The sequence below is a fragment of the Pseudophryne corroboree genome, chromosome 1 (genome assembly GCF_028390025.1).
Source record: "Pseudophryne corroboree isolate aPseCor3 chromosome 1, aPseCor3.hap2, whole genome shotgun sequence".
NCBI classification, from domain to species: Eukaryota; Metazoa; Chordata; class Amphibia; order Anura; family Myobatrachidae; genus Pseudophryne; species Pseudophryne corroboree.
In genome coordinates, this window is record NC_086444.1 from 1,059,446,441 (window position 1) to 1,059,466,940 (window position 20,500).

The 20,500-nt window shown below is 42.1% G+C and overlaps 1 protein-coding gene across 1 annotated transcript in view; it reads left to right on the forward strand.

Moving 5' to 3' along the window:
- The window catches only part of KDR (kinase insert domain receptor), a 47,097-nt gene that overhangs the window by 16,878 nt on the left and 9,719 nt on the right, over positions 1–20,500 (forward strand). The window contains exons 8-29 of the mRNA XM_063920917.1: positions 177–291; positions 877–1,034; positions 1,144–1,300; positions 3,706–3,829; positions 5,820–5,928; positions 6,296–6,628; positions 8,031–8,177; positions 8,708–8,839; positions 9,903–10,009; positions 10,388–10,523; positions 10,682–10,786; positions 10,870–10,983; positions 13,622–13,710; positions 14,984–15,137; positions 15,880–15,977; positions 16,795–16,917; positions 17,003–17,114; positions 18,382–18,481; positions 18,582–18,687; positions 18,835–18,980; positions 19,764–19,857; positions 19,938–20,023. Of these exons, the coding sequence (XP_063776987.1) occupies positions 177–291; positions 877–1,034; positions 1,144–1,300; positions 3,706–3,829; positions 5,820–5,928; positions 6,296–6,628; positions 8,031–8,177; positions 8,708–8,839; positions 9,903–10,009; positions 10,388–10,523; positions 10,682–10,786; positions 10,870–10,983; positions 13,622–13,710; positions 14,984–15,137; positions 15,880–15,977; positions 16,795–16,917; positions 17,003–17,114; positions 18,382–18,481; positions 18,582–18,687; positions 18,835–18,980; positions 19,764–19,857; positions 19,938–20,023 (2,845 nt within the window). The remainder of the gene's footprint in view (positions 1–176; positions 292–876; positions 1,035–1,143; positions 1,301–3,705; positions 3,830–5,819; positions 5,929–6,295; positions 6,629–8,030; positions 8,178–8,707; positions 8,840–9,902; positions 10,010–10,387; positions 10,524–10,681; positions 10,787–10,869; positions 10,984–13,621; positions 13,711–14,983; positions 15,138–15,879; positions 15,978–16,794; positions 16,918–17,002; positions 17,115–18,381; positions 18,482–18,581; positions 18,688–18,834; positions 18,981–19,763; positions 19,858–19,937; positions 20,024–20,500) is intronic.

The window sequence follows — 20,500 nt, forward strand, 5'->3', positions numbered from 1 at the left end:
TACATCCTCCTTTATTTAACACACACACACACACACACACACACACACACACACACACACACACACACACACACACACACACACCCTAACACATTGCAGTCAGACACCTTACACATGGAGCTATTTGCTCCTGCATAGTATGTCTGGTAATTAATTTCTGTACTTTCTACTTTCAGAAAAACCTTTTATAATAATTGATAGTACAATGGAAAAGTTGTTCATTGTTAATGCTGGCGGCCGTGTCAAGATACCGGTGAAGTTCACAGCATATCCTCTGCCTGATGCCAAATGGTAAGTTTGGTACTTATAGCGTCAGGGTACGTACTTTGGCCCTCATTCCGAGTTGTTCGCTCGCAAGCTGCCGCCTACTGGGAGTGAATCTTAGCTTAGCAAAATTGCGAACAAAAGATTCTCAATATTGCGAAAAGACTTCTCTGTGCAGTTTCTGAGTAGCTCGAGACTTACTCTTCCAGTGCAATCAGTTCAGTGCTTGTTGTTCCTGGTTTGACGTCACAAACACACCCAGCGTTCGCCCAGACACTCCTCCGTTTCTCCAGCCACTCCCGCGTTTTTTCCAGAAACGGTAGCGTTTTTTCACACACACCCATAAAACGGCTAGTTTCCGCCCAGAAACACCCACTTCCTGTCAATCACATTGCGATCACCAGAACGAAGAAAAAACCTCGCAATGCCGTGAGTAAAATACCAAACTTCATAGCAAATTTACTTGGCGCAGTCGCAGTGCAAACATTGCGCATGCGCAATTAGCGGAAAATCGCTGCGATGCGAAGAAAATTACCGAGCGAACAACTCGGAATGACCACCCTTGTTCCTTACTTAGCCATTAAAATGTAAAATGTAATTATTTTTTGTCAGGATGAAAAATGGGAAACTTCTGCACCACAATCACAGATTTCCATATCTCCTGTCAATCAATGAATGTAGTGAAAGGGATGCTGGGAATTATACAGTTATTCTCACTAATCCACGGACAAAGCATCAGGAAGAACACACTTTTCAGCTCATTGTATATGGTAAATGTCATACCAGAATCATGCCCTTTGTGCAATTAATACATTTTATTAGTCATAGAAAGTAAATTGTAATTAAAGCAAGTAAAACACGTGCTTAATTGCTTCATAGTTCCTCCGCACATATGTGAAAAGTCCGTGTCAGCCACTCAGGAGTCGTATAAGTTTGGCAGACGTTCCACTCTTACCTGTACAGCATCTGGGATTCCGGCGCCGGTGCACATCCAGTGGTCATGGCAGCTGGAGGAGGAGTGTACATTCTCACCACAGTAAGTACTTAGAACAGAATGTGCTTAGAACTGTGAGAGACAGTCTTACTGGTGGGGACATATGTTCAACATTCTACAGCTCAAACTGAATGCTTGTTATCTCACTGTGGGGGAGGTGTATCAAACCTTGGAGAGAAACAATGTGGAGAGATATACAATACCAGCCAATCAGCACCTGTCAGTTTACATGCTATGTTTAAAAAAATAACAGGAGCTGATTGGTTGGTACTTAGGGGTCTATGGGGTCTATATATTAAGCATTGGAAAGAAATAGAGTGGACAGATATAAAGTACCAACCAACCAGCTCCTGTCATTTTTTAAACACAGCCTGTAACATGGCATTTAGGAGCTGAGTGGCTGGTTCTTTCTCTCTCTCCACGGCTTAGTACTTCTGCCCCTTAATCTCTCTCCACTTTATCTCTCTCCAAGGTCTGATACATCTCCCCTAATTATTTAAATGGAAGCATATCCAGAAGCATATTGCTGTGTATTATTCTGCTGAAAGATGACTTACGTACAGCTGTACTGTAGATAATCTTACATCTACGACTCGCTGTTATTACCCAGTCTTGTTTTATTACTGTTTGTTCCCAAGTATAAAGTGCAACAGAATATGCCGGTGATATATAAGTAACTGTTAATAAGGGAAATAAATAATCCACAATTATATCTCTGAGTATGGGCCACTATAACTTAGAAATACCATTTAAAATCATAACGATATAAAGCACAATAAAGGGAAAGTGATAGAGGTGGCTTCTTAGAACAACATTTACAGAATGAGTATTTTTGCCCAGGTAATGTCACTCAGAAAAGTCCATGCAGCATTATTAATTGCCAACTAACAGTTCAATCTTGTTTTAATGTACCTGGCATTGGGGGTCATTCCGAGTTGATCGTAGCCGTGCTAAATTTAGCACAGCTATGATCGTAAACTCAGACATGTGGGGGGACGCCCAGCACAGGGCTAGCCCGCCCCGCATGTCTGTGCCGGCCCCGCCGCACAAATACAAAAGCATCGCACAGCGGCGATGCCTTTGTATTTGAGGAGTAACTCTCGGCCAGCGCAGCTCCTGCAGCTGGCCGGGAGGTATTCGTTGCTCCCGCTGGCCGCAGTGGCTGCGTGACACATCACGCAGCCGCTGCGGCCCGCCCCCCCCAATGGTCCGGCCACGCCTGCGTTGGCCGGACCGCTCCCCCTAAACGTCGGCTTAACGCCGACGTTCAGTCCCCTCCCGCCCAGCGACCGCCTCTGTCTCAGAGGTGATCGCTGGGCACCGACGACTGCCATGTGCCGGCACACTGAGGCGCCGGCGCATGCGCAGTTCCGACACGATCGCTGCGCTGCGACAAACTGCAGCGAGCGATTGAGTCGGAATGACCCCCAATGTGTTGCCATTCTCTTTCTTCCTGACAACGTGTTACCATTCTCCTTCTTGTTTTATCCTACACATAATTCTTATACATTGTAGATGCTGTAAAATGAGATTTTTGTTTGGACTGACACAGAACTGTATTCTAATAACACCCAGTTGTCATATATTAAAGGACCAGATTAATCCGAGGACTGCAACCAGTGTAAATGCTCTGATCCTGCAGCACAGTGTCCCGGGAATTCGTAGACTTTAAATTATTTCACAGGGGATAGCAGATATCTGACATTACAGCTGTGCTTCTCTTATCAAAGTCTGTAAGAAACCATGATTCCTCATTGGATCCACTCAGACAGACGTTCTGCGGGACACTGTCCACTTAGATGTGCCTGTGGACCTCTCTGCAGATGTCAGTTATTCCTACAGGCACAACAAAGCTTGCAGAGCAGTGCTCAGCGTTATCTGGGTGAAAGGCCCTCTGAGAGGAAGTGTGCTGATTGATGTGTGGAATGATAGACAGAGATCCTGTGTGGATTCCGCACAAGTTCCCTTATCAGACCTCTGCACAGGCTCCGACTTCCTGCATCAGAGACCAGAGTATTCCGCTTTCCTGTTGTTGTTGTTTGGATGACTTCCTTTAACTTCTTCCTCTAGAGCTAGAGTACTTCCTACCATCCCAAGGATAAAACCCTTTATGCTTCTCCCTGGGTTCTGGACCAAGCTGCTTCCTCTCATCCACATAAACCGAGAATTAAGAAATTATGAATGAATGTATCCCCCACACACACACACACACACACACACACACACAAACCACCACCACCAAGGGTCCCCTCCTCCATTTCCTTCCATCCATATATGAGTCCTAATTTTAGAAATGTTCTGTGGAATTCACCTTTTTACCCCGGAAACTTTTATTTATTTTATGTATTTTATGCCCCTGTTTCTCTTGATCTACAAATGCCGTATAGTGTTTATGTGTCAATTTTATTTATTGAGATTGGCGTCTATTTTGTTTCCTTCTATTCTAGACTGTATGAAATAGGAAAAAATCCTTACAACTGCTTAGAATGGAGGGATATTGCTGACAAGCATGGGGGGAATGTGGCTGAAACACATGAAAGTCGTACAGATGTCATAGAAGGAAAAATTAAGGTCAGTCTAGTTTTGCATGTAAAGGTCAATTGCACAGAAGTAAGTGTGTGTATTCACCCATATACAGGGGATGCAGTCAATTTACCGACAAACAAAATCCCGACGGTCAAAATACCGACAGCAATTGACCGACGGTCAAAATACTGACAAGGTCAAAATCCCGACATGGTCAAAATACCAACATTTAAAATGCAGACAAGGTCAAAATACCGACATTTATAATATCGACAGGTCAAAAAGTCGACATGAGTTTTTCCAGATTTTTCCATTGAAACCGACTTGTTCATACTTTACTATCCCAGTGGACATGGAGGGGGAATATAATAGTGTGCTGAGGGCAGCGAGCCATACGAGGGGACGCGGTACACTTATATGGTGTCCATGTCGACATACACACTAAAAACCAATGAAAACCGTGTGTCGGCTTTTTGACCTGTCGACATTTTAAATGTCATATTTTGACCTTGTCGGTATTTTAAATGTCGGTATTTTGTCCATGTCAGGATTTTGACCGTCGGTGAGTTGCTGTCGGGATTTTGACTGTCGGGATTTTGATTGTAGGTATTTCATACTGATCCCATATACAGAGTTCTACGATGTGTCCGCCTCCTATCAGTACGCTTTGTGTGATACCATCATCATTGTCATACTTGGCTACTTTCATTCTTCTGTCTCCAGGATACTTCCCGGCAGCCAGCTGGAGGTGCCCACTGTGGGGCACATTTTATCATTTAGCCCCGCCCTATAGTGTAATGTTGCAAATCTTAGTATTACGCAGAGGGGATGGGGCTATGACGATGCACCTCATCCTCCCCCAAGTGAGTGGGATGAGGGAGGGTTCTTCATTCTTCCAGGGGTCTGTAGGATTCCTCCGAAAATTCAGGGACATTCCAGGAGAGTGGACAAGTATGTACTGGGTACAAAATATACAGCTAAAAGCCAGCAGTTATCTCACACTCACTGCCTAGGTCATCATATGGACAATCACAATGTGGACAGTCAAAAAGTCGACACCATTATGTTGAAATGTAAACATAGTAAATATGCAGACATGTGAAATGCCGACACAGCAGAAATGTCAACAATAGAAATTTTGGGGTTAGGGTTAGACTTTGTCAGTGTCAGCATTTTGCAAGCCGAAATTGTGGGCTATCGTCATTCCGAACATGTTGACATTTTATCTGTCGTCACTTTGTACCTGTTGACATTATGTTATCTATTACTGCTGACATTATGATTGTCATCAAAACATACCGAAATTGTGAAAACATCCCACATATTTTCTACAGTCATAAGTGGAGATGTGTCACTCGTACTTTACGTGCACGCAGTTCTGGAGCATGCGCCATGCGCATACATGATAGGGAAAGGAAGAACAAAGCAGCAGCTACATGGTGTATCATAATGGTGTAAATATGACCGTTCTGGGTAAAGCCAATGTATTATGATGTATACTTATATATATATATATATATATATATATATCTATCCACTTGGAGATTATGTATTTGATGGTACCTGGGTCATCTTAAAGTATGGGCCCATGGTCCTACGATTCTAGGGGCATTCGAGCATGGGCAGTGTGGGGCCCAGGCTGGTGCTTCCAGTGCATGCTGGGAGGCAGGTTAGAATGCTGCCTGGCTGATCTGATTGGGAATTACACAGACTGGGCAGGCAGCATTCTCTACTTGCCTCCCAGCCTGCAGCCTGGAGTTATTAACCAATCAGAGTGCTTGCAGCCATTCACTGTATGGAAGCATGTGGAGAGGTGGGGTGGGACAGCAGGAGGGGTAAGTTATTATTATTTTAATTCATTCATGTGAACAAGTGGGTAGGGGCCCCAGCGCATTGCTTTTGCCCAGGGCCTACAATACTGTTAATACGGCCCTGGTTTGCATCTTAGTTACACACCAAACACTAGTATTCATTTCGACTGCAATGCTCACTACTGTACCGCCATCCTATATTATTCTTACTTTGCTTTCTATAGACTGTGAGCAAGCTGGTTATTCCGGCCGCCAATGTATCTGCTATATACAAGTGCTCAGCCAGAAATCAAGCTGGAAATGATGAGCGCATCATCGCCTTTCATGTCACACGTGAGTACAGTCATGTGATTTTCTTACGTTCAGTCTAGTCCAGAGTCAGGGCTGTTTAAAATGTACATGTCACTTAGCATAGGGTAGACATCCATGTTCTATGGGAACTAAAGTGAAGTACGATGGTTCCATGTACCAAGCTAATGTCAAGTCAAGTGGGTGTCTTAGTTTTTACATTGCAAAATATTAGGAACCGTGGGTAAATTACAATTATGTTTTTCTGGTACATTGGTAAATATTATCATCATGGCATAATATCCTGAATATATTGTAAATAAATATATAATATATAACTATATGAAGACTGTATGTGATTGCCTCCTTCATACTGTATATGCAAATAAAGATTCCATGCGTTGTTTCTTAGGAGGCCTTGACATCAGCGTGCTCCCCAAGAACAAGCTCACTGAACATGACAATATAAGTCTGAGATGCATTGCTGATCAGCTTACATATGGGAACCTGTCGTGGTACAAGCTGAGCCCGTCTATGTCAACCAACTGGTCAATGCCCATCTGTGACAGCATGGACACGCTCATACACATGGATTCCACCACGACGTACATCAGAGGATTAAATGTAACCTTGGAGCTCAGTCTGCGGGACATCTCTATGTATGACCAGGGGGACTATGTCTGTGTAGTACGAGACAAGAAGACCCAGAAGAGATACTGTTTGACCACACGTATAGCGATTGACGGTATGGAAAGTTTAACTGTCTGTGCTTATTAGGTGACAGCAATTTGTGGTAAATAGAAGGGGTCAGAAATTCAGTTCCTGTAAAAAATGTATTTCAGGGACAAAGTTAGTGAAAGAACTGCAGACGTTTGGGGAGTGTGTGCCAACAACATCCAGTTTTTAGCCGATTCTGCACAGTGGGCCGGGTTCTGTATCGGGAGCAGATGAATCTTCTGCTGCAGTTACATCTGCATCTTTCTGTTACTGCTGCTACAGAGTCCTTCCATGGTGTACATCCGTACATCACAGTGTGCGAGGACTGAGGCGCCCACTGTCTGTGTCTGTAGATGCTGTAATACTGCTTGGTCTGTCTTTAGATGCACCATCGGTCACACCATCAAAACTTTCAACAGACCTTATGGCTGATGCAGGTTCTCTCTAAGAGTATGGCTCCTATGTGAGCAGTTCAGCGCCTGTATACGCTACTGCTTCCAGTGACACGCCTTGTTACCCCCAGTCACTATCCAGGAACACTGCTTACATTTCTGCTACTCTGTCTCCAAATCTGTACTGTGACTCTGTACATACAAAATCGGGACACATCACACCGTGACACAGACATATGTGCATATGAAGCACATTGCTCCACGGCGTCCCACATCACTGCTGAGCTCGTAAGAAGAAGAAATTGCGCTCAGTCCTGAACTATCTGTAATATTTTTGGCTATTACTATTGGGATTGATTAAACCCTTCCATTTGTTATACACATGTACAGTAAATGGCAGGAACTGTTAATATAATAAACTGTTACTGTGGTAGGTGATGATGTTAAAGAAAATAATGTAAGCACAATGCCATACTCTTTATTTATTATCAGTTATTTATTTAGGGGGTTATTCAGATCCCATGGCATGCGCAAAGTACTGATTATTGGTGCTTTGTGCATGCACAAACAGGTCCTGCGATGAAGGTAGCAGGACAGCAACAGACTGTCAGTGATTGGCAGACTCTTGCCATGTGGGGGGCGGCGAAGGCCTCTGTTTGTGAAAATGGAGGCGTATTGCTGCGGTTTAGGGGATGGAAGAGGTCAGAGATCTCTGTTGTAGGACAGGGAATTCCTGGCCTCTGAACCAAGCCGCCCGATGGTAAGTCCAGTGATCTGATGCCAGGTCCTGGGATGCACTACTGCAGCAGGAGGCGTCTGCTTGAGCAAAAACACCTGCATTTCTCTAATCTTTCATAATCCAGACATCTCACATCATGTTTCCAGAGTCCGGGGACTTGCTTTTACTGCTCTGTGTGTGGCAGTGATGGATGAGACCCTGTCGTGCAGACATGTAACTTATGTATACGTGAAAGTGCATGACTGGTGTACCTACTAGCACATTAATAATATATATTTCTTGTGAATTTATTTCCACAGCCCAGAAACCTCCTGTTATTCACCAAGAGCTGAAGAACCAGACAACCAATGTTAGTGAAACTTTGGAAGTGAGGTGCCAGGTCACCGGGACACCCGATCCGCAAATTCTGTGGTTTAAAAATGCTGAGGCTTTGGTTGGAGACTCAGGTAATGACTGTCACCAAATATGTGTTACTAAATGAAGCAATGAAGAGCATATGAATGTCACCTACACACACGACTTGTTTCTCTAGTGGGCGGAATGTTCTGTACTATTTAGAAAATAGAGGTATAAATATACTGGGCCAGGTTTAATGAAGTCTGAGCTTGCCGGAGGTGGGGGTTCCCAGACGAACTCGGATGGTTTTGTAAAGCGGCAGTCATGTATAAGGCATGGTTTTGTCTTGTACATGATTGCCGCTTTAAAAAAAAAGGGGGACCCGCTCCTCCGGCCAACTCGGAATTTATTATAGTACATCTGGCCCCATGTGGGATTTTCCCCCCAGTTTAAATATACAGTCTAAAAATATAACTTGGATGTCATAGATGTGTAAATTATAATATGCTTTCATACTAGTTTACAGAGACAATTTTTTTGGCAATAACTAGTATTTATAAATAATAAAGTGATTATACGTCAGCACAAACACTCCAGGGTGCAGCAGGTGCTTATGGAATGTTATTGGTCTGTTTTAAAGGTATTATATTAAAGGACCGGAATAGAACATTGACCATACAGAGGGTTAGGAAGCAAGATGAGGGCGTCTATTCTTGCCGAGCCTGCAATGACCTGGGGTGTGCAGAAGCAGAAATGCACTTTACAGTGAACAGTAAGTATCATCAATATGTATCAGCGCGTAATGATAATAACATAGAGCACTACATTCACCTGATATTACAAGATGTATTGTGTATTATTTATTCCTTTTTATTTTTTTTCTATCAGCTTCTACATTTTACCAAAATGGCAGACATGGAATGGGAGAATTGGTGTAATATTGTCTTAAAATTATCACTAAGAATCTATATCTGTATGATACATAGTGGGAGGGGGATTTATTTAAGCTTGGAGATAGATAAAATTGTAAGAGATAAAGTACTACCTAGTCAGCTTCTGCCTTACATTTTACAGGCTGTGTTTGAAAAATGACAGGAGCTGATTGGTTGGTACTTTATCTCTCACAATACTTTCTCTCTCCAAGCTTTGATAAATACCCCCACATCTGCATTTTATAGTACATATCATAAAACATCTCACCAGTGGATCCCCAAGCATCACTGACCTGTAATAACAAAGAGAGCTACCTGTTGCACATTGGCGTAGCCAGATTACGAGAGTAAAGGTGTGTTAGTCTGGGGAATACTTTCTGACATTTAGTTTCACCCCCGCGGGGAGAGTTACTAGAGGGAAGATGCAGGAAGCCACTGTGGGGGATGGGATGATTTGTGTTATTAGACCCACCCAGGACCTTGATGATGTGAATGCCCCCATCCATGGGAGGGTGATTACCCCCCCCCCCCCCCCCCCCCCCCGAGGAGGATAACTTACCCCTCCCCAAAGTTTAGGAGGGTTGGCAGAGGTTTGGGTGAGTGTAGAAAGGGAACAAGTGTAACTTTTGTGTAAACTGTGTACATATAGTATGAAAGGTACATCAGTAGTTTGGGAATTTGATAAGTTTGCCTGAAGAGGGGAGTTTTTAAGGAAATATTGAAAGTTTGGAGGCTACTTTATACCAACAGAAATAACATCCTATGACCCAACAAAACATCATGACTCATTTCCCCAATATTCCCATTTGCCTGGGATTATTGGACTGTGTTAGGTGACTTTACAGTTATTCTGAAAACAGTGAGCTGACGTAAACTGCCAAATCTCCAATTGTTTCCCTGCAGGCTCAGAAGAGAAAACAAATCTGGAGCTCATTATTCTAGTTGGCACCGGTGTGATTGCCCTGTTCTTTTGGTTGCTTCTTGTAATCATCCTCCGGACCGTAAAGAGGGTAATGAATCAAGTTTCTCTACTGTCCCATTTGTATTTGCCTGGCATGACAAATGAAAACTGACTGGGGGCCTTTTGTTTCTCGATCTTCCCTTTGTACTTATGTCAACAGACACATTTTCCCTTTCAATACCTTAAAACTCTTGCATGGTTTACTAAGGCTGTATTAATTTGATTTTAATTGTAATTGCACATAATGAAAAAAATTCTTGGGAACTCTTTGCTTGTTATGGGTAAAGACAGTAATTGTGATCCGTGTGAATCGCCTTTGGGAAACATGTAGGATGTAGATCTGAGCTGCTGGTATTACATTGTAGAACATATGGACACTGTGCTTTTCAACACCGCTATGTTGTTTACCAGAAGTGTTGTTTTCCAGCCCAATGGAGGGGAACTTAAGACTGGCTACTTGTCTATCATTATGGACCCCAGTGAAGTCCCCCTGGAGGAGCAGTGTGAAAGACTCTGTTATGACTCGATGAAGTGGGAGTTCCCTAGAGACCGGTTGAAGCTAGGTAACTTTCCTTAATGCTCATTGCATGATCTCCAGCTGAGACAATTTATTGTTCATTTACATGTAATATGCATATAGCACTGCATTATTTATTGGTTATAAGGTTGCATGAAAAATAAGTTGAACCGGCCCACACCCATAATGTCTTGTATTACACAGGGAAACCTCTTGGCCGTGGGGCTTTTGGACAAGTTCTGGAAGCTGACGCGTTTGGGATTGATAAAACTGGTACTTGCAAAATAGTTGCAGTGAAAATGCTGAAAGGTAAATGTGAACGATTTATCGGTGACACCTAGTAAAAAAATAAACAACCAATGATATTTATAATATATATCTTTCTTTCACAGAGGGGGCAACTAATAGTGAATACACAGCACTAATGTCGGAGTTAAAAATCCTCAGTCACATTGGTCATCACCTGAATGTTGTAAACTTGCTTGGAGCCTGCACCAAGCCAGGAGGTTGGTAATCCTTATTCTGTACCATTGCCCGTCCCCATCAGACCATGTAGGCTGACCTCTTGTTAGTCCTACTGTCCCCCTGTATAGTTTTTATGCATCTCATGATTGTTATTTTCACACAAGTCAGATTGCTGATGCATAGGATAAGGGGGAAGTAACAAGATATCTCAGATCCCAAAATGAATAATATGGTTGATTTTATGACTGGAGCAAAGTTTAAGTCATATGGGTTTCCTGTGATGTATGTAAAAATTATAAGAAGCCATCAGTCACCTACATGCAGATGGTATCTCCTCAAAGTACCAAATAAAGGGGCCCTTAGAACTTAGCAAAAACAATGGCAAATACAGTGCATCCGGAAAGTATTCACAGAGCTTCACTTTTTCCACATTTTGTTATGTTACAGCCTTATTCCAAACTGGAATAAATTCATTTTATCCCTCAAAATTCTACACACAATATCCCATAATGACAACGTAAAAAAAGTTTTTTTCAGATTTTTGTAAATTTATTAAAAATAAAAAACTAAGAAATCACATGTACATAGGGATTCACAACCTTTGCCATGAAGCTCAAAATTGAGCTCAGGTGCATCCTGTTCCAATGATCAGCCTTGAAATGTTCCTACATCTTAATTGGAGTCCACCTGTGGTAAATTCAATTGATGGGACATGATTTGAAAGGCACACACCTGTCTATATAAGGTCCCACACTTGACAGTGGATGTCAGAGCACAAACCAAGCATGAAGTCAAAGGAATTGTCTGTAGACCTCCGAGACAGGATTGTCTCAAGCCACAAATCTGGGGAAGGGTACAGAAAAATATCTGCTGCTTTGAAGGTCACAATGAGAACAGTGGTCTCCATCATCCGTAAATGGAAGAAGTTCGGAACCACAGGACTCTTCCTAGAACTGGCCGGCTATCTAAACTGAGCGATTGGGGGAGAAGGGCCACAGTCAGGGAAGTGACCAAGAACCCGATGGTCACTCAATCAAAGCTACAACATTTTTCTGTGGAGAGAGGTGAACCTTCCAGAAGGACAACCATCTCTGCAGCAATCCACCAATCAGGCCTGTGTCGTTGAGTGACCAAACGGAAGCTACTCCTTAGTAAAAAGCATACAGCAGCCTTTTTGCCAAAATGCACCTGAAGGACTCTCAGACCACGAGAAACAAAATTCTCTGGTCTGATGAGACAAAGATTGAACTCTTTGGCGTGAATGCCAGGAGTCATGTTTAGAAGAAACCAGGCACCGCTCATCACCAGGCCAGTACCATTCCTACAGTGAAGCATGGTGGTGGCAGCATCATGCTGTGGGGATGTTTTTCAGCAGCAGGAACTGGGAGACTAATCAGGATAGAGGGAAAGATGAATGCAGCAATGTAGAGAGACATCCTAGAGGAAAACCTGCTCCAGAGCGCTCTTGACCTCAGACTGGGGCAACGGTTCATCTTTCAGCAGGACAACGACCCTAAGCACACAGCCAAGATATCAAAGGAGTGGCTTCAGGACAACTCTGTGAATGTCCTTGAGTGGCCCAGCCAGAGCCCAGACTTGATTCCGATTGGTGGAGAGATCTGAAAATGGCTGTGCACCGATGCTTCCCATCCAACCTCGTGGAGCTTGAGAGGTGCTGCAACGAGGAATGGGCGAAACTGCCCAAAGATAGGTGTGCCAAGCTTGTGGCATCATATTCAAAAAGACTTGAGGCTGTAATTGTTGCCAAAGGTGTATCAACAAAGTATTGAGCAAAGGCTGTGAATACTTATGTACATGTGATTTCATAGTTTTTTATTTTTAATAAATTTGCAAAAATCTCAAAAAATCTTTTTTCACATTGACATTATAGTGTATTGTGTATAGAATTTTGAGGGAAAAAATGAATTTATTCCAGTTTGGAATAAGGCTGTAACATAAGAAAATGTGGAAAAAGTGAAGTGCTGTGAATACGGGCTTGAGTCAGGTCTGGTCTGCATTGCATCTGTAACGCAGTTTTCTAATTATCGGAAAACCGCACACGGGCAGGACCAGTACTGTGCATGTGCAGTATGGGTCCCTTGTCCTCGTAAGGCTGCAGATGCCAGATTGACAGTCTGCAGCCATTTGGAAGCTGGGCAGGGGGAGGCGCGGTAATGGGCTGCATTTCACAAAACGGAGGTGAGTAGTCATTTTGTGGGAGTGCCAGGGTCATGGTCTCTGTCTTCCGGCGGACATTTCCTGGCCTCAGCGACAGAGCTGTGGCGCGGCCGGTCACATATGCATGCAGGAGACATCAACTTACACTAGACACCTCCTGTTGCATTACTGCTGTTGCAAGCAGCAGCTGTGCGAACTCTGACCGAACCTGAATCAGGCCCATTAATTATGAGATAACTGTTCACACTAGGGGGCGGATGTCATGATGCTCGAGATCGCCAAAACCATGCCTTGCAAGTGATTGCCCCTTTAAAAAAACGTCTGAGATCGGTCAGCATCTCGGGCGTCATTACAGCCGGCCCTAGCTTTCTGTAATATGAATTTCCCATTATGAAAAGTTTTCATAGTGACCTGACTTGGAGGGTGCCCTGGTACAACTTTAAATACATTATAAACAATATTTTTAGGTATTGGATCACTATTTTAACTTGTTTGTTATAGGTCCATTGATGGTGATTGTTGAATACTGCAAGTTTGGGAATCTGTCTGCATATTTAAGAGGCAAAAGGAATGAATTTGTTTTGTACAAGGTATCTATGCATCCATGGAAATATGCAGAATTCATTGCACAGTGGCAGCTTTGTTACTCACAAGGACTGTTTACATTGTTTAGAGATGCAAACACATTGTAAAGCATTGTTGTAGTCTGGGTGCTGTCCTGCCTCCTGATCTCACAGACAAGAAACACAAAGTCACACACTGTCACATACTTTCAGTCATATCAGTATCACGTACTGTAGCAGTCACACACTATCACATACTGTAACGGTCACACACTATCACGTACTGTAGCAGTCACACACTATCATATACTGTAACGGTCACACACTATCATATACTGTAACGGTCACACACTATCATATACTGTAACGGTCACACACTATCACATACTGTAACGGTCACACACTATCACGTACTGTAGCAGTCACACACTATCATATACTGTAACGGTCACACACTATCATATACTGTAACGGTCACACACTATCATATACTGTAACGGTCACACACTATCATATACTGTAACGGTCACACACTATCACGTACTGTAGCAGTCACACACTATCATATACTGTAACGGTCACACACTATCATATACTGTAACGGTCACACACTATCATATACTGTAACGGTCACACACTATCACATACTGTAACGGTCACACACTATCACGTACTGTAGCAGTCACACACTATCATATACTGTAACGGTCACACACTATCATATACTGTAACGGTCACACACTATCATATACTGTAACGGTCACACACTATCACATACTGTAGCAGTCACACACACTATCACATACTGGAGCAGTCACACACTATCATGTACTGCAGCAGTCACATCACTATCTCATACTGTAGCAGTCACATCACTATCATGTACTGCAGCAGTCACATCACTATCTCATACTGTAGCAGTAACACACTAATATACCAGTAGGTTTATGGACTGTGGGATGAAAAAGGAGAACTTGGAGGAAACCCATACAAGCATGGAGAAAAAAATATAAACTCCACACATATAGAGCCTCAGTCAGGAATTGAACTCATAACCTCAGTGCTGTGAGGCAGTAATGCTAACATTTCCCCCACTATGGTGCTTAACTAAATTAAATAAAGATGTACATTTTATGCTCAATCTGGCCTATTCATTTAAATTACGTATTAACACTTTATGGCTCTTTAGCTGTTGGTTGGAAGATCACGCTGAGAATTGTTGTAATCAACAGCTCTAGAGCCTCAAATGACAGTTACATCCCCATAGTATTTGTTTTTAAAGTATATTTTTCTCTTGCAGACTAAGTCTGTGCGGTACAGACAGAGCAAGCAGCACTATGTTGAAGCACCCAGGGACCTGAAGCGCCGGTTAGACAGCATTGCCAGCAGTCAGAGTTCTGCCAGTTCTGGGTTTGCTGAAGAGAAATCTCTCAGTGATGTTGAGGAGGAAGAAGGTAAGACTGTTGCAACCCCTAATATAATATTATAATTATAAGCGTTATATACAGTATACCCCATTGGTTTATTTGCCATTTGAACTCTCAGAGCAGAGTATTTTTGTGCTTAATGTTCATCAGTGTTACAGCATCTAAAATGTAACTTTCATATTATTGAAGACACCATGATACCGACCTGCCCATATACCAGTTTTACTGTACATCCATTTGTATGGTTTGTTAGGTGGAGAAAGAATGAGTTGGACACCAGTGTGTATGTAACTGTTTATAAAAATGTGTCTGTGAAAGTAGGATAGGCTGCAGTGTATACACTTATGGATTCAGTATGAATGACCGCTGGACGGGATACCGGCGGTTACAATACCGACGCCGGCATCTCCCCTCTCCTTACCCATAAATCCTTCCTTACCACAGCCTAACCATAACCTCACCCCGGTGGTGCCTAAACTTAAACCCCCCTTTCTGCAGCCTATCCCTAACCTCTTCCCCGCACAGCCTAAACCTATCCCCCCCACCCCCAGCTAACACCTAAACCTAACCCCCCGACCCTAGCACACCCACTATATTTATGGTTGGGGTGCCGGCTGTTGGGATTCCGGCATCGGTCTCCTGGTCCTATTCGGATCCCGGCGACTGTATTCTGACAGCTGGGATCCCGACAGCCTGCATCTTAACCACACACACATACAGACAGTAAAAGAGTGATTTATAACACAATCTGATCTTTATCCCCACACAGTAGCTGACGAGGTGTGCAAGAACCAACTGAGCATGGAGGACCTCATCTCATATAGCTTCCAAGTGGCCCGAGGCATGGAGTACATGTCCTCGCGCAAGGTACGGTGATTGGCATGATTGAAATCATTCATTTTATTTATATTTCAAGAATGGTTTACTTCAGAATACAGTATTTACATCTTTACAAGCTGAGAAATATGGAATACACCCTATGGGCCTAATTCAGATCTATTCGCTCGCTAGCTATTTTTTGCAGCGTTGCGAACACATAGACAACGCCTATAGGGGAGTGTATTTTAGCTTTGCAAGTGTGCGAACACATGTGCAGCCGAGCAGTACAAAAACAGTTTGTTGCAGTTTCTGAGTAGCTCTGACTTTACTCAGCCGTTGCGATCACTTCAGCCTATTTGAGCCCGGAATTGACGTCAGACACCCGCCCTGCAAACGCCTCGACACGCCTGCGTTTTTCCAAACACTCCCAGAAAATGGTTAGTTGCCACCCACAATTTCCCCCTTTCTGTCAGTCACCTTGCGTTCGGCTGTGCAAATGGATTCTTCGCTAGAACCAGTGCACAGCAACGATCTGCTTTGCGCCTGTGCATACGCATGCGCAGTAGTTACCTGATCGCTGCACAACGAAAAACACTAGTGAGCGAACAGATCTGAATTAGGCCCTATGTACTGAATTAAATGTTGTAAAAGCATGGTACAAGCACCTATAACATATAATGACTATCAGTCTCTGTTCCAAAAACAGCTAATTAAATGTTTTTTTTATAAATATAAAATTAAAATATGTAGGTTTCTACTAACATTGCAAGTACAGTAATGTAACATTTGCTGTTTTCCTGTTATTAAATATTAGAAATACAAAACACTTCAGCCAGTTAACATTATAGTCTCTTTTTCTTTCCAGTGCATCCACCGGGACCTGGCAGCGCGGAATATATTACTGGGTGAAAACAATGTGGTCAAAATCTGTGACTTTGGTTTGGCCCGAGATGTCTATAAAGATCCGGATTATGTCCGGAAAGGAGATGTAAGTATAGAGCTGTGTAATGATTACAGTTACTAAATGTGTTGGGTATCTTTTGTTTTTCATTAATTCACTCTTTTTCCTCAAGGCTCGGCTTCCTCTTAAATGGATGGCGCCAGAGACTATTTTTGACAGAGTATACACCACACAAAGTGATGTGTGGTCATTTGGGGTCTTGCTCTGGGAAATATTCTCCTTAGGTGAGTCACATGTCTAGATTTCCGCTTTTCATGGGGAAATAAATGTACAGGAAATCCTTATGGACTGATGGGATACTGATGAATCAAACATTTTCAGAGACTAATGTCCTTAAATAAAAAACACATTTTTATTTTAAATTATTTACCATAAACTGACTATTTTAATGTTATACTGCTTCCTGGTTAATCATGATAAATAATACATACATAGTTATTATTACTGTATATAACATACAAGATACATATGATATCCCGACCGACGGGATGCTGGCTGTCGCGATACCGACAGCAGCATGCCATCTGCCAGAATCCCGGTAGCGAGTCCCCTCACAGGCTTGCTGTGCTTGCCACAGGTTCTATTACCACTGGATTGGTGGCGTGAACCCACCAACCCAGTGGGAATACCGAGCATGTGTCTGGATTCCAGGCATCGGTATTTCGCTGGCTGTCGAGATTCCGGCGTCGGTCTCCTGAACATCGGGATCCTGACAGCCGGTATATTGACTGCATCCCTAACATACATTATCATATTATGGTAGAATATTTATATATTTTGCAGTGCAAGGTGGTCACGCATAACCATTATATTTATTGATTAGAATTACGTGATTTAAATTGCAAACCTAAATAAATGTACATTACTGGACCCAACACAACATTACTGTATGTTGGATTTGTTCATATGTGGGCAGATGCATTACATTGCAGCCCGACACACGCCTACTGAAGTCCGCTCCTATTCAAAACAGCCAACTTTATTTACCTCATCATCAGTCTGACACAACTGCGTGAACAATGTTGCATAATGCCCGCCAAATTAAATTTTTGCCATAATAAACCAGTAAGCTGTCGAATATAGAGATCCATGGGGGAGATGTATCAGAGCTTGGAGAGATAGTAATAATAATAATTTTATTTATATAGCGCTCTTTCTCCAATAGGACTCAAGGCGCTTAACAGATACATAGCATAATATAGTACAGAAAATAATGAAGTACATTTTCATAAAATACAGAAATAGATAAATAGATACAGATAAAGTACCAGCCAATCAGCTTCTTACTGTCATTTTACAGTATGTGTTTAAAAATGACAGCTAGGAGCTGTTTGGTTAGTACTTTATCTTTCTCCAATGTTTGGTACATCTCCCCCCATATTTGTATAGCACTGTAGCGCCTTTTGTTTACACCTGGACAGTTGCATGGAGTACAGTAAAGCCTTATTGTTATACACAATGAGAGACAATGGCTACAACTCTTTCTTATAGGAGGATCCCCATATCCTGGGGTACAGATTGGTGAAGACTTCTGCAGACGACTAAAAGAAGGAACTCGAATGAGAGCTCCGGATTATGCAACAGTTGAAATGTAAGTATGCAACATAGTGGTGGGGAAGTCTGATTCATAATGAGCTGGAATGTAACTGGAATAGGATGCTCCGCTTACGGACATGGTTTTGTCATACCAGATATCAGACAATGCTAGACTGCTGGCACGGAGAGCCTAGACAAAGGCCCATCTTTTCCGAACTAGTGGAGCATCTGGGAAATGTGTTGCAAGCTAATGTACAAATGGTAAGTAATGCTTTCTTTGTTTTATCATTCCATTCATTTGTTTAGGTGTATGTATCGGGATTAATTGATATTCTCAGGAAGAGAGTATTTCATATTTGCCAATATTATGGGGCTGTATTTGCAAGTTTCTCTTCTTTGATTTTACAGGATGGAAAAGACTATATTCCACTTACAGTGACTTTGAACATTGAAGAGGATTTTGGTCTCTCTGTGCCGACCTCACCTGTTTCCTGTATGGAAGGAGAGGAAATATGTGATCCTAAATTCCATTATGATAACGCAGCTGGAATACGGTACTGACCTATATATAGGCTTTACGTACTACAACCCTATACCACATGTAGTTTCATGTCTCAATGGAATACCATATAGATACTGACTACTTACACTTATTTTGACAATTGTATCAGGTTCTAACTGTTTATATAATTTTTACTTGAATTTTTTACATCACATACTTTGGAAAAAATATTATGTTAAGTATTGAAAAAATATCTAAACTTAATGTTTGGGTTAATTAAAACAGTAAAAAAAATGTATTAAAACAGTTAATTAACTTTAAATTAACTGCTTTAATTAACAATTATTTTCAGCTAGGAGACATTGTACGGGAGGGTAGGAATGGCAGTGCATGCAGTGATTGGACGTGTCCAGGAAATGAGCATGCAATTGGCTAACCACAGCCATTCACCTGCTGACTTCTCCAGCCCGGTTTTTATGACCTAATAGTTGTAAATACAGTGATTGGATGTTAATTCGACCCCTTTTAAGCTATGCAATATAATCATATTTAGTACAACTATAACACAAAGCATCTCCTTATAAATGTATGTATGTAAGTTAATGTACTGTATACAGCTCACTGGATACATAGATAAACTTAATTCAGGTTATATTACCTATATTGATGAGCAATTTTAAGTTAAATTACCTGTGAAATTTATATATATCCTTTACATGTACCATAGTGGGAGTACTCGTGATGAATGGTTTATGAGTAAATTAAATCTGTAATATTTTTGTTTTCTAAACTATTGCTCAGGAGAAGTATCTTAACATACATGTATTGCCATTAGGTCCATTAAAACCACAAAGAGAAATAGCCGGCCTGTCAGCGTGAAGACATTTGAGGACATTCCCGTTGAGCCTACAGTGAAAGTTGCTCCTGACGTAAGAAAACTTTTAATTAACTGTTGATATAATATTCACTAGTTACCGCCAATGTATTGACAGTATCGTTCATATTTTAGGACAACCAGACAGACAGCGGGATGATTCTGGCATCAGAGGAACTGAGAACACTGGAGAACACACCAAGTGATGTACAGTTCTTCAGGTACATGGATTTCATAATGACATAGATGCAGATGTACTAAGCCTTAGAAAATGTGATAGAGATAAACTATTAACCAATCAGCTCCTAGCTGTCAGTTTCCTAACACAGCCTGTAACATGCCAAGAAGCTGATTGGCTGGTACTTTATCTCTCTCCACTTATTATTCTCCAAGGCTTAGTACATCTCCCCGTAGAGATGAATCAAGTATAAGTGCAGTACATTGGCACTTCTTCCAACTGTTGCTGATTTATAGCCCATCATGCTATGTGACTGAGAGGCCAGTGGACTATCATTGGTTTAATGTACATAATTACAATGGCAATATGTCTTCTACATTGTTTATCTGAAAATATAACCTGTGAGCAGCATGATCCACCATCCTGGCTTTAGGTAGTGGAGTTTCACAAAGCTCAAGGGCATCCATGGAAGTGATCTCCACAACTGCTAATGCAAAACTAGATAACCACTTAACTGACA